General features: G+C 39.6%; 1 protein-coding gene across 1 annotated transcript in view; it reads left to right on the forward strand.

Annotated features, from left to right (window-relative positions):
• The first annotated feature begins 2,467 nt into the window (after positions 1-2,467).
• Positions 2,468-12,147, forward strand: part of crhr1 (corticotropin releasing hormone receptor 1) — a 178,728-nt gene continuing 169,048 nt past the window's right edge. Inside the window, exon 1 of the mRNA XM_072692993.1 lies at positions 2,468-3,246. Coding sequence (XP_072549094.1) covers positions 3,223-3,246 — 24 coding nt within the window. The 5' untranslated portion in view covers positions 2,468-3,222. The remainder of the gene's footprint in view (positions 3,247-12,147) is intronic.

Genomic DNA, 12,147 nt, shown 5'->3' on the forward strand with positions numbered 1-12,147 from the left:
GCACTCTACTGTACCTCCTTAACTACAGCAGATTGCTGTAAAAGATGCATTCTGGGAGATGCAGGTCAAGCTCCTTGTCAAAGAAGTTAAAACGCTGGATTTTGCAGTGGGCTAATTAGCTGTTATTTGAGGATCACATTGGGGAAGTGACTTTGCGCAGGCTTGAGCAGCCTGTCGGAATAGCGTAGTGTTGTGCTTTTATCAGTTTTTGTTAATTACCTTTCATTTCCTCATTCACAGTTCATTTCACACCGGTTTTGTTTGGAACATGCTGTTCCTTCCCACTAAATTAATATAAATGTATTTTACATTTTGGCATCGCAGCCAAACCATGTTTGGTTTAAGCTACCAAGGTAAAGCTGTATTTTAAATGTTAGAATTTAAGAGGAATTGTGTCTGTTTTTCTGAGTTTCTGTATAATCCAGTGACTGAGTTGTAAACAGACTTATACAGAGAGGTTTTATGTGAAATGATACACAGTCGAGAAACATATAGACTGTAGATTTCTTTATAGTGGTGGTGATTGGAACCTGGGGTCACGATTTCTACAACACATAGACATTTTGCCTAGTATCCAAAACACTAGTGGACCCACACCTGTATTATTACTGTATTATTCATTTTTTTTCCCTTTCCTCGTAAAGTTGCCGTTTTGAAGATACAAGGTTTTTGCATGACAATATGTATTGCTAATAATAGTAAAGTAGTGGTTAGATGAAAGCAGTGGGCTCATTAGTACCACCTGCCTAGGCATGGACTCCACAAGACCTCTGAAGGTGTCCTGTAGACGTTAGCAGCAGAACCTTTACGTCCTGTAAGTTATGAGGTCGGGCCTCAATGGATCGCATCAGTGAGCCTTAGGTGTCCATGACCCTGCCACAGGTGTATACCAGAAAAATCCCACAAGACCTTTTGGAGATGTTCCGACCCAATCGTCTAGCCATCACAATCAGGCCCTGGTCAAAGTGGCTCTGAATCTTATACCTGACCATTTGTCCTGATTTTAACACACCACCTTGCTGCCTAATACATCCACCCCTTGACAGATGCCTGTAGATAAAGATAATCAGTGTTTTTTGCTAATGTTATGGCTGATCTGTGTATCTTTACATGTAGTAGGTGCACATCACAGCACAAATGAGCTGTAGATAAATAATACAATACAAGTGTGGGGACATTATATAAATATAAAGTTATGAATTGTGTTTTGATAACAATACAAAATGCCACTACTTTAGAAAGCATTGTATAATGCAGTGGCTGGAGTAATTGCTGCTAATTGCCCTTGTCTTACAGTGAGCGTTTTATTCTGTATACTGTACATTATCCGTAAGTGTTGATTAGATTAGTTTTCATCCATCGCAGTAGCCTGGATGTTATTACAGGTTTTCTGCTCGCTGTCAGTTCCTACCAGCATGTGGAACTAGACTCATTTCATGCTGACGTTAATTTCCAAATGCTAGCTGCTTCCTGTGGAGAAAAAGAAAAGCCCTCTCATACCCTCATTAGAACAGAACTGTATGCTAATAAATAAATGAACAGAAACAAGCGTATGTTCCTGCGAGGACACCCAGGGCCATTTCTCACTCTAAGCAACAAAGACAGTCACTTAGAGCCCCTGAGCTTCAAGGGGGTGCAGTTTTATGTCCTTTGATTCAATTATAATAAAATAAAAGAAAGAATGAAGGAAAAAAGTTTAGAGAAGCTTGAGCCTGGACGGTTGATGGTTTGATCCCCTGGACTGGCAGCGACATTCATGGCTGAGGTACCCTTGAGCAAGGTACCCAACCCCCACTTGCTTCCTGGCTGCCCACCACCTTGTATCTTGTGTTTACTACCACGAATGGGTGAAATGCAGTACTTCTGTGCAAAGGCTATAAATTATATTGGCAAAAAATACATCTTAGACTGATATCCCTGATGATGGACCTTCAGAAAAATCATCAAAAGGTCATCAAAGGTCACTTTCGCACTTAGTCAATATTGTGTGTTCGTGTTTATTAAATTCATTAGTCATAGTAGTCATAGAGGTATAACAAATGTCCAGTAATATGACTGGGGGCAGTGGGGGGGGGGGGGGGGGGGGGGGGGGGGCTATAGGGGCTCCTTGCTCTGAAATGAACAGGAGCCCATAATAAAGGCTGACCCAGCCTAAAGCAGACTAATGCTCTTTGTTGTGCTTCTAATTGCGACACACTGGAGCAGCTCTACACCAGGCTCTGTCTCCACAGTGCTCCTCAGCCAGCTCTGGATGACTGAAACTGGGCGACAGTGTTAAACAGCTAAAGCGCAGAATCGCACTGGAGGGATGGCCAATGCTGAGAGAGAGAGCGCGCGCGCGCGTGTGTGTGTGTGTGTGCGCGCGCACGTGTGTGTATTGCGATCAGCGTCCCTGCGTGCAGTAAGGTGCAGTAGTATAGCGCGCGCTTGCTCGCGCTGCTTGCTCACAGTGCGCAGGACGGTTTAACCGGTCGGTCTGGGAGGCACAAGCCCGCTCGAGCTCCGTACTGCTCTGCAGGCTGAACACCACCTTCCTCGCTCGTGGGTGTGTGTGTGTGTGTGTGTATATGTGTGTGTGTATGTGTGTGTGTGTGTGTTCTGCACTTTCCCTTCTCTTTTACATCGCTCTCTCTCTTTTGCTCGCGCCCCGTCCGTATTAATGACATGGAGCGAAGCGCGCGTGTAGATGGGAGCGAGCCTGCAGTTTGTTAGCCTGAGACCACCAATAAGCGGTGAGAGAGAGAGAGAGAGAGAGAGAGAGAGATACGGGCCGTGCTCGCTGAAAAGTTCAGCTCTCACCGCGGGGCGCACGAGCTGCTTCGAGTCCACCCCGCGCGCATCGGGTCTGTTTTTCTGTGTGGGGGAGACACATGCGCGCGCCGTCTCGACATAAAGACAGCGCCACTGACACGCCACCGAGCCCACGGATCTAAACCGCTCGAGACTTCTCCACACCAGGGATATATGCACTTCCTCTCGCTCCCAACGGAACGACAATTAACAGCGCGGGACACGAAGATGTAGCCTCACCATCTGCGCACCGCCCGAGCTACAGGCTACGACTCAGAGGCTTCTGTCACTCTCTGGGATCGATCAGCCCTTCCTGACCTGTCAGCGCGCGCTCATATGAGGACAGAAGGAGCTCCAGGAGCCGATTAGGAGCGTCCGCACTGGCCGAGAAGCGCTTTCTGCTGGAGAGACAACGGCGCGCTTTCCAGGGCCATGCACCGCGTCCTGCACCCTCAGGTGAGAGTCGGCTTTTTACGTGGGCTTCGTATTAGGGTGGTCTGTTGATTTTGCAGACGGTGGGCTGGGAGAACAGCCCGGCAAACTTTCAGCAGAACTTTCCAAAATCGCACGATTGTGTAGTCCAGTTTGGTCCGCATGGTCTGGCCGTTATCGGTCTTTACGACTTTTATTTATCATAAGCTTTTTTTATTAGCACAGACTTTTTATTTTTAATAGTTAAAAAATGATGGCAGCCGTTTTTGAACGTGAAGACCCTTTTAATGGACCACTTCTCATTTAAAAATTTAACCATAGACTGATTTAACGTTATCCTGCGTTATGATGAATTTATATGGCAGAGTTTGTTTATTAGACTCTTTTGTGATGCTGGTTCTTATTATTTAACCACGAATGGAGGGTCTGCTAGTGCCAACAGGGACTTTTACTAGGTTTGAAATTGAGGAAATGATGGATTTTTTATTATTATTTATTTTTATGGTGCTAATTATCATCCTTATCCATGAGCTGAGCTAATAACAACCCAGGCTTAGCCTTCGTTATAGAATTAGCTAATATGAAAAATGGTTTATCATAACAGTGCTCAATCCCATCATTTACCATGAATGGAGGCTCTGCTGGCAGGCACTTTTCTTTAGTTTTGAGTTTTTGGAAAAATGGCAAAAGCAAGAGCCTTTCTATGGGTTAGTTCTCATTAACCACGAGCTGAGCTTCTGTCAATGCCTTCCTCAGTTATTAAAGTTTATATGGCAACATTGTTTATCATAAGAGACTTTTTGCGGGGCTAGTTGTCAGCATGAATATTGAATGGAGAGCATGTTAGCATAGACTTTCCTTTAGTTTTAAAACTTAAATAATTACCAATTTATTTCCAAAGCCCCAATTTATGTCGCTAGTTTTTATCATTAACCTTTAAACCATGAGCTGAGCCTTGTTATGGAATGTAGCTCTATGGCAAACTGGTGTACTAGTCTATAGGTCCTTTTTTGTGGGGCTAGTTCTCACCTTTAGTCATGAGCTAAGCCTCTGTAAACACAGATTTAGCATTGGTTATGAAATTGCAAATATAAATGACCAATATAGTTCATCATATGACCCTTTCTGCGGTGCTGCTTTACAGCAGTAACCATGAGCTGAGCCTCTATCCACACTGACTTCCATTCAGTTCTGAAACTGAGTAAATAATGGCGAAGTGTTTATACTAGCTAACGATCACCACGAAGACTTTTCTCAGTACCTCTCTATTTATGGTGTCTGGCTCCTGACATCAATATATAAAGTATAAATATGACTGAGACGGTTGCCTTAAAAAACCCGGACCCAAGCCAGTCTTCATTTAAACGCCCATTAGCCCAACTAATAGAATGATATTTATAAGAGGTGCCATATAAATCTCATTAGGCTGTGGGATTTGGAGGAGAAGAGTCCGCGGTAATTACTTAACGATTATGGTGAGACTGGGGCGGTGGGGGGGTGGGGGCTGCCACTGTGACTCAGCACCGTGTGGGTGTGCGATTGAATTCTCGGGCGATACATAGGCACAAATTGGACTCGATCAACCCACCAGTCTTCATCTGTGCCCTGAGCTTATTATAGCTCCTTGGCGCTTCTCCGCAAACAAGAAATTTCACCGAGCAGAGATGACTGTCATCAGTCTGCCTGTAAGTGAAGAGGAGGAAGAGCTGAGGCTGCTTTGACTTCAGAGAGAACAGAAAGTTTCTCAGTCATGGCTCAGTTAGAACTTAACACCAGCATCTCTGATCAGTGATGAAGCTTTGGATCCTCAAATCATCACATAGAAGTTCACCAGGGCAGCAGGTTCTTATACTGAGGAGCAATGTTCTAATGGACAGGTGGTTTTATATGTGGAGCACAACAAAAAATGACTTAATTTCTAGCTGTGACAGTTGACTAAAGGTCTGGTAAACTGATTTAAGCACAGATAATTCAATAAAACATCAAATAAAATGAATGGTTATTTTTTTAACAAGCAGGGAAATGCTTAGATGCATATATATATATATATATATATATATATATATATATATATATATATATATATATATATATGAATTAAAATATTAATGTAAAGAGATAAAAAATACATAATAAAAAATATATAATTTGCATAAATTGTGATACAAATATAGGATATATAGTCTGTGAAATGTAATATAAATAAATTAGTATTCTATTTATTTTATTTATTAATTAAACTATTTATTCATTTTTTAGATATCTAATGTTTTTATTTTAACATGTTAAAATATATTTGGTTATATTTATTTATTATAAAAAACATATATATATATATATATATATATATATATATATATATATATATATATATATATATATATAGTATAAGTAGAGAATATAGAAATTCCTTGTTGTTTGAACCAAACCAGATGTCCAGTCTAAAAGACTAGACACATTCATTTCTGATCATAAGTAGACGATCTAAAATCAAAACAACAAAATAAAAAAACATTAACTGTAAGATTGTACATTTGTTGTCATTATATTTGTGCAACACATTTTTGCATATCACATTTGTGCAACACATTTTTGCATATCTTAACTTGGAAAGCCAGGGTCAGAGTGCAGGGTCAGACATCTTCCATTGCCCTAGAGCAGGGAGGGTTAAGGGCCTTGCTCAAGGGTCCAACAGTGGCAGCTTAACAGATGGCGGTAGCGAACCCACAATCCTGTGATAAGTAACCCAGCACTTTAACTACGTAGCCATGCATATTTACTATGTATGTTTATATGACATCTACGATGTCTGTTTCCACAGAATCTACACATAAAACACCTAAAAACTGTTACTGCTTTCAAAAATACTAAGCAAGGATTCTCTTCATATTATTAAGAAGCCGTGTAACCGTGTAACACAGAGACAAAACTAACCCTGTGGTGTGGAGGCTGTAATTCAGCATGGATAGCTGTCATTGTGCTTGCGTACATGCTTCAGTATTCAATCAATACTGTTACCAACTCTGAGAAGATTTCAGGAAAGAATGCAGCGCAGGGTTGGGCGATATGACTAAAAAACTCAATATCTCGATGTGTTTAAGAGAAATTGCGATTGCATTAAAATATGTTGAAAACCATAACAAAGTGTTTACCCCTTATACAGCCTAGGGCTCGCCTGCCGACTGAAAGTGTGATTACAAACTTCTGTTACCAATGAATAGCCCCACCAGTATGTACAGAAGTCCTTGTAGTTACTGAGTAATACACCTTCATGTGCAATAAGCCTTTTGCGTTAGGGGTTAAGATATCAGCATTTATCTGTAACACTGGAAAAAACACAGCATGCTGGATATTTAAATGATAAATATCTAACTGTTTATCAAAGTAACTAAAAAAAATATTATAAACATAAGTATTACTGCACTGAATTATGAGGTTTGAGCCGGCAAAATAAAGTCCTGTTCCTTTAATTGCGATGTTTCTACAGCATCATTTGCACAAGACTGTCCCTCCGGAAACCAAACCGTATCCACAGAAATGACTCCTCTACATCCTTTTTGGAACCTGAATAGCTGGTGTGATATCACGAATGTGGTCATTTTCTTATCTCGTATAATATAGTTTTGAAAGTATTGATATTTATGACATATAGCCCAGCCCTGCTGCAGGGGATATTATTTTTTATCAAATAATAAAATATTGTTTATCAAATTATAAAATAAAATAATTAAATATTATTAATATAATTGAATTCAAATAATGTATTTTGTAATTTATTGTAATTTATTTTGTTATTATTAGTGGTCCAGTTCAGTCTAATAAAAATTTAATAGCGTTAATCACTAGAATATTCTGTGATTAAAATGCTAGCTAACACATCCTTACATTTTAGGGAGGTAAACCAGATAAATGTGTGGTGGCAGGAAGAACCAGTGTTTTCCCCTTACAGTATCTCAGTGTAGTTTTGAGAGCTTTAGACTCAAACAAGACGAAGCTCAGAATCAACTTTTTAAGAGATAAATGGATGATCAGTCATTGGGCTGGATTAAGCTAAGAGCTAAGAGAGGAGCAGCTGTGTGTGAGAGAGAGAGAGAGAAAGAGAGAGAGAGATAAGGGAAGGGGTAAGTGATCCTTTATGAAGTTATCAAGTATGAAATATCCACCTTTAGTTAGAGAACATGGTGAAACCTTTATTACGAACCCTTCCTCACAGTCACGAATACAATCAAACAAGCTTGAAGATCACGGAGAACGCTGCCCTGCCATTCATACTTACATCCTCTATTCCGAAGATCAGGCAGTGGAAGGAGCTTCTTAATCGAGTGATACGACTCCCACATATATTCCCTCCTGCTCGAAGTGTGACTAACTTTGAGAAAATGGCAAGAAGGCTCGAGCACTAAGCACGTGGTTTTGTGGGTTTGAAATGATTGACACGTGGCTGTGTCAGAGATTACGATGAAGATGAAGGCAGAAGAAATTGATCCCACCGTGACGAAGAGGAGACGCAAACACAAGGCTGCCTTTCACGAGCGTGTGAGAGACGTTATCGTACTTCCGTGCGAAAAAAACCTCCCCAAAAAAACCAAACACTGTTAACATCTGTCTTTCCCCTCAAACCAGATCAGTGTGTCAGTTCTCGTTGTGTCAAAACAAACCACGAAGGCAAGTTACACTCTGTGGTTCTTGGAAAACTTCAGCAGAGGTCAAATGTCAGTCAGTTGTTCTGATATGATTTACGAGCTCTAAAAAAAAAAAGGGCCTAAACTGTGTGTGACCTTAGTTCAGACGCAACCCCTGGCCACTGTGTTGAGTCTGTGTGTGTGCGTGACCTCCGTGCTGTCTCCAAGGCGCAAACCTGTCCCAGCGGTGCGCACCCGGCTCCATTCAGGCCTTCAACCCCGCTTAACCACTGACAACTCCTGGGTAATTAGAGTCAATCCAGTACAGCTCAGTGAACACGCTGATCTAATTAACTCATCAGAGAGCAGTCAGGTGTGGAGGGCTTCACGCAATCCCCACAGACCTCTGCACCTCTGCACTACCGATGCCAACGGGCCTGATAGATGGAACGTGGCAGCCACCCCTTCCCGTAACAAAGCATTGGGACAGGGGGACGACTGTAGTCTAGTCTGAAATAGTATACTGGGATTAACTCTAGATGATCATGATGTCGCCTAATTTCACTTCAAACCCTGAATGCTATTAGGAATGACTTAATCTGAATGAATTAATATTCAATATTCGATTTACTTACAAAATAAGTGACTAGTTAGAATAGTAAACTTGGGAACATACAAGAACTCGCCCATGAACAGGTATTTTGATATTACGCTGGACATACGAAAGTGCCATTTAATGCCCCTTGATGCCCCAAACAACCAGCCTGGCCAGCATAAATCTGTTTTTAAGCCAGTAGCTTCTCTACAGTTTCTACAGGATTTCACATTAAACCACTCTGAACAACTTTTTATATCATTGTTTACATCAAAACAATGTAATTTTGCACAAGAAAAAGTTACTCTATTTACTGATAAGTTCTGCTTGTGACTGATTATTACTACGAACACAACAATTAATAAAAAATAGTATTATTAATATAAATAATACATTAAAAATGACCTGCATGAACTAACATGAATTTTGGTATTAAAAAATAGCAATTTCAGTAACAGTTAGTTCAACAAAATAAAAAACAAAGAAATGTAAAATATATACTTGTTTATTTATTAAACATTTAGGAAAGACTGAAATGTATACACTGAAAGTGTATATGAGCATAGAAAAACTACCAAATGTATCTAATAACAGTCTTATAACTGATATAAAAATAGAGAGATGTGTTATTATATATTACCTTTTTATGTACACATTAATCCGTATATACTTGTATGTTCTCTGTAATGTGACAGAAATAAGTGTATTGTTGTTTACAGTAATTTATCTGTCCGTATTTGAGGTCATTGAGCCGTGTTTTAGTCAAACATGCCTTTTTTGCTAGTTTTACTATTAGCTAGCAAGCTAACAAGCAAAGCATTCGACTCAAAAGACGGGAGGTCAAAGGTTGGTATTAGTCGGATTTAGCTCTTGTTTGATATGAAATGAAAAACAGCGCCTGGTCAAACAACCAGCTAACTTAGATCATCCATATATCAGAATCAGAATCAGAATCAGAATCTGAATCAGAATCTGAATCAGAATCAGAATCTCTTTATTTTGCCAAGTACTTTTACTTGGCGAGAGCAACACAAGTATGACATGTAACAAGCACACAGACTGTTAACAAGTATTACACTAAGAGAGACAAATACATAAAAAAATGAACAGAATAAAAAAATATTTATTTTAATAAGTTAAAAATACTAAAAGTAACACAGAGCTGAGGGAGCTAGACCTTGTATTTGTACAAGTATGAATCCTACATCGCCATATGTAGCCTGAATAGACTTGAGTATACCATATACACAAACTATTATGTACAGAAAGTTACAGATAATATAAACATTTACAGAAAATGAACATCTGTAAAGCTGTTCATACAATCATAGTGCAAATAAGCAACCTGTTATGTAGCAGTAGTGTGTTGCAGTTATAATCTATACCATTGAAATCTATACCGTTTACCAGCTTTGTAGTAAGTGTGGTAAGAGTTTCTGTATCTTGACAGGTCGTCTACCACAAGCAAGGCCTAACTAGCTAGCATAGCTCGGTATATTAGCTACATACGTACTTGGTTACATTATTAGCTGCATGCTTTCTTTAAACTAATAAATCCTAAAAGGATGTAGGTCTGTTAAGTAGTTGTAAAGCTGAAAAGGTGTAGTACATCAGATATTTTTACATTCAGGAAACAATGTCACTGTAATTCCACCGTGCGTCTTCTTACCAAATATCACACATCAGCTATGGCATACTGTATATGGTCAGGTATGTGTTATTGTGCCTTTAGAAATCGTAGTGGTTTTTTAATGGATATGCCCAATACCTGTTTACACATCTGGGAGCATCCCCGTGTGGCTCAGTGCTTGGGCTGCTGTGTGCTAGTTTGCTCCACTCGTTTCTGGCTCTTTTATTTATTTCCAAGCTCGAGTCGCTCGCGCTGGGAGGCGAGGTATTTGCTTTCTCTCCTGCAACGGTGCTGAGAGGTATAAATATCTCATTATCCTCCCCGGTGCACACCACCCGTCCCCCAGAGCCCAGGAAAGAGGCTTTATCGCAACATGCTTTGCGTCAGTAAAAGCGAGCAGCCATCAAGTTGCTGAGATGTGGGTAGGGGGGGGGGGGGTGGGGGGAGAAGAAACGGTTCCTTGCAAAACTCGCTCAGCATGAAGTAGAAAATCTCTGCTACCGAATGTGCCAGGTTGTTGTAGCACTTGAGAACACTTAGAGCACAGTAGTCTCTCAGCATCGGTTGGTTCAGGCCATCATCTTTTGGCTTTTATGCCCTAAAAGTCAGCAACACCACAGCACTAGCAGTGCCTAGGTGCACCTAAAACAGCCACATATACTGCCATCGTGAGTCACATAGCTTTAACCTCTTATCACGGCAAGGCTTATTACACACTCAGGCGTATTACTCAGTAACTGCAGGGACGTCTGTAGAAGCTAGTGGGGCTATTCTCTGGTAATGGGAGTAATACCCCCTTTGGGTCCCGCCGGCAGGCCATAGGCTTTTTAAGGGGTCAAGGAAAATGCCAGATTCATTAGCTGTTTTTTTGTAAATGATATCTTTTTTTATATAATTTCTTTTCATCATAATAATAGAAGACTTTATCACAACCTTAAAGGGGAACTACACAAATGTTTCAAAACCTAAGAATAATTTAATCAATAAGGTGTAAATAAAGCCATTCACAGTGATTTGATGTTACATGTGCTATTCTAGAGAAATGTGACTATACAAAATTGGTTACAATAGTGGTGATAGGAACCAGGCATCTAAAAATCTACCTCACTGAAAGCTATTACAAAACATTGTTATGGATTTGTTAGCTGATGCTGGATACATGGATTTGTGATACTTTTGTGGACATTTTTAAAAAAAACATATATATATATATATATATATATATATATATATATATATATATATATATATATATATATTTATAATACATGCATGGTACAAAAAAAAGACAACAAAGAGGGTGTATTTATTAATTTTTGTTTATTTCAAAATGGAAATTCGAAATGGAAAGACGTGGCCCCTGGATCCACCACTGTAAAGAAATATTAACCAGAAATTTGCTTTTCAGTCATCCATTTCAAATCAAACCACCTTAAATGACTTATTAATGAAACACTCAACCAGACAAAATTGATTTATTAGTATTTTTTTGTGTTTTTAGCCTGTAAATGAAATAATTCTGAGTCTTTTTAAAAATGTTATTTTAAATAAATAAATGAATAAATGAATAATAAAAATATCTGTGGTGACTGAATTAATTAAACTATTTATTGATTTATTCATTTTTTTGAGTTGTGCAGAAATCCTGAAAAAAATAACTTCTTAAACATGCAGTCTCCAATGAAAATGACGATACAATATGTATTATTAATAAACCATATTTATTGGTTATATTGTTCTAAGCCTTATTATTTCTATTTACTATACAGTGTACACAGCTCTGCACATGCAGTACTCTTGTAATGTTTCCAGAGAGTGGAGAAATGTGTCAAATGACTTATTAAGGAGCGCTCACTGGACCTGAGCCACGTCCTTGAAGCTCATCCCAGCCTTAATCGCTTCCTCTCGGCTCTTTCTCAGCTGTTTTTCGCTATCGCTTCAGAATGCTGATCTCAGAGGCTCTGCACTGAATCTGCACTCCCCCCACCACCACCTCGCCCCCCTCCCCGCCACACCCCATCAAAAACAGTGCTTACAGCTGCATTATGTATGATGACCATAATTCAGCATTTCTCAAT

Source organism: Salminus brasiliensis, chromosome 12, assembly GCF_030463535.1.
Source record: "Salminus brasiliensis chromosome 12, fSalBra1.hap2, whole genome shotgun sequence".
In the NCBI taxonomy this organism is placed as follows: Eukaryota; Metazoa; Chordata; class Actinopteri; order Characiformes; family Bryconidae; genus Salminus; species Salminus brasiliensis.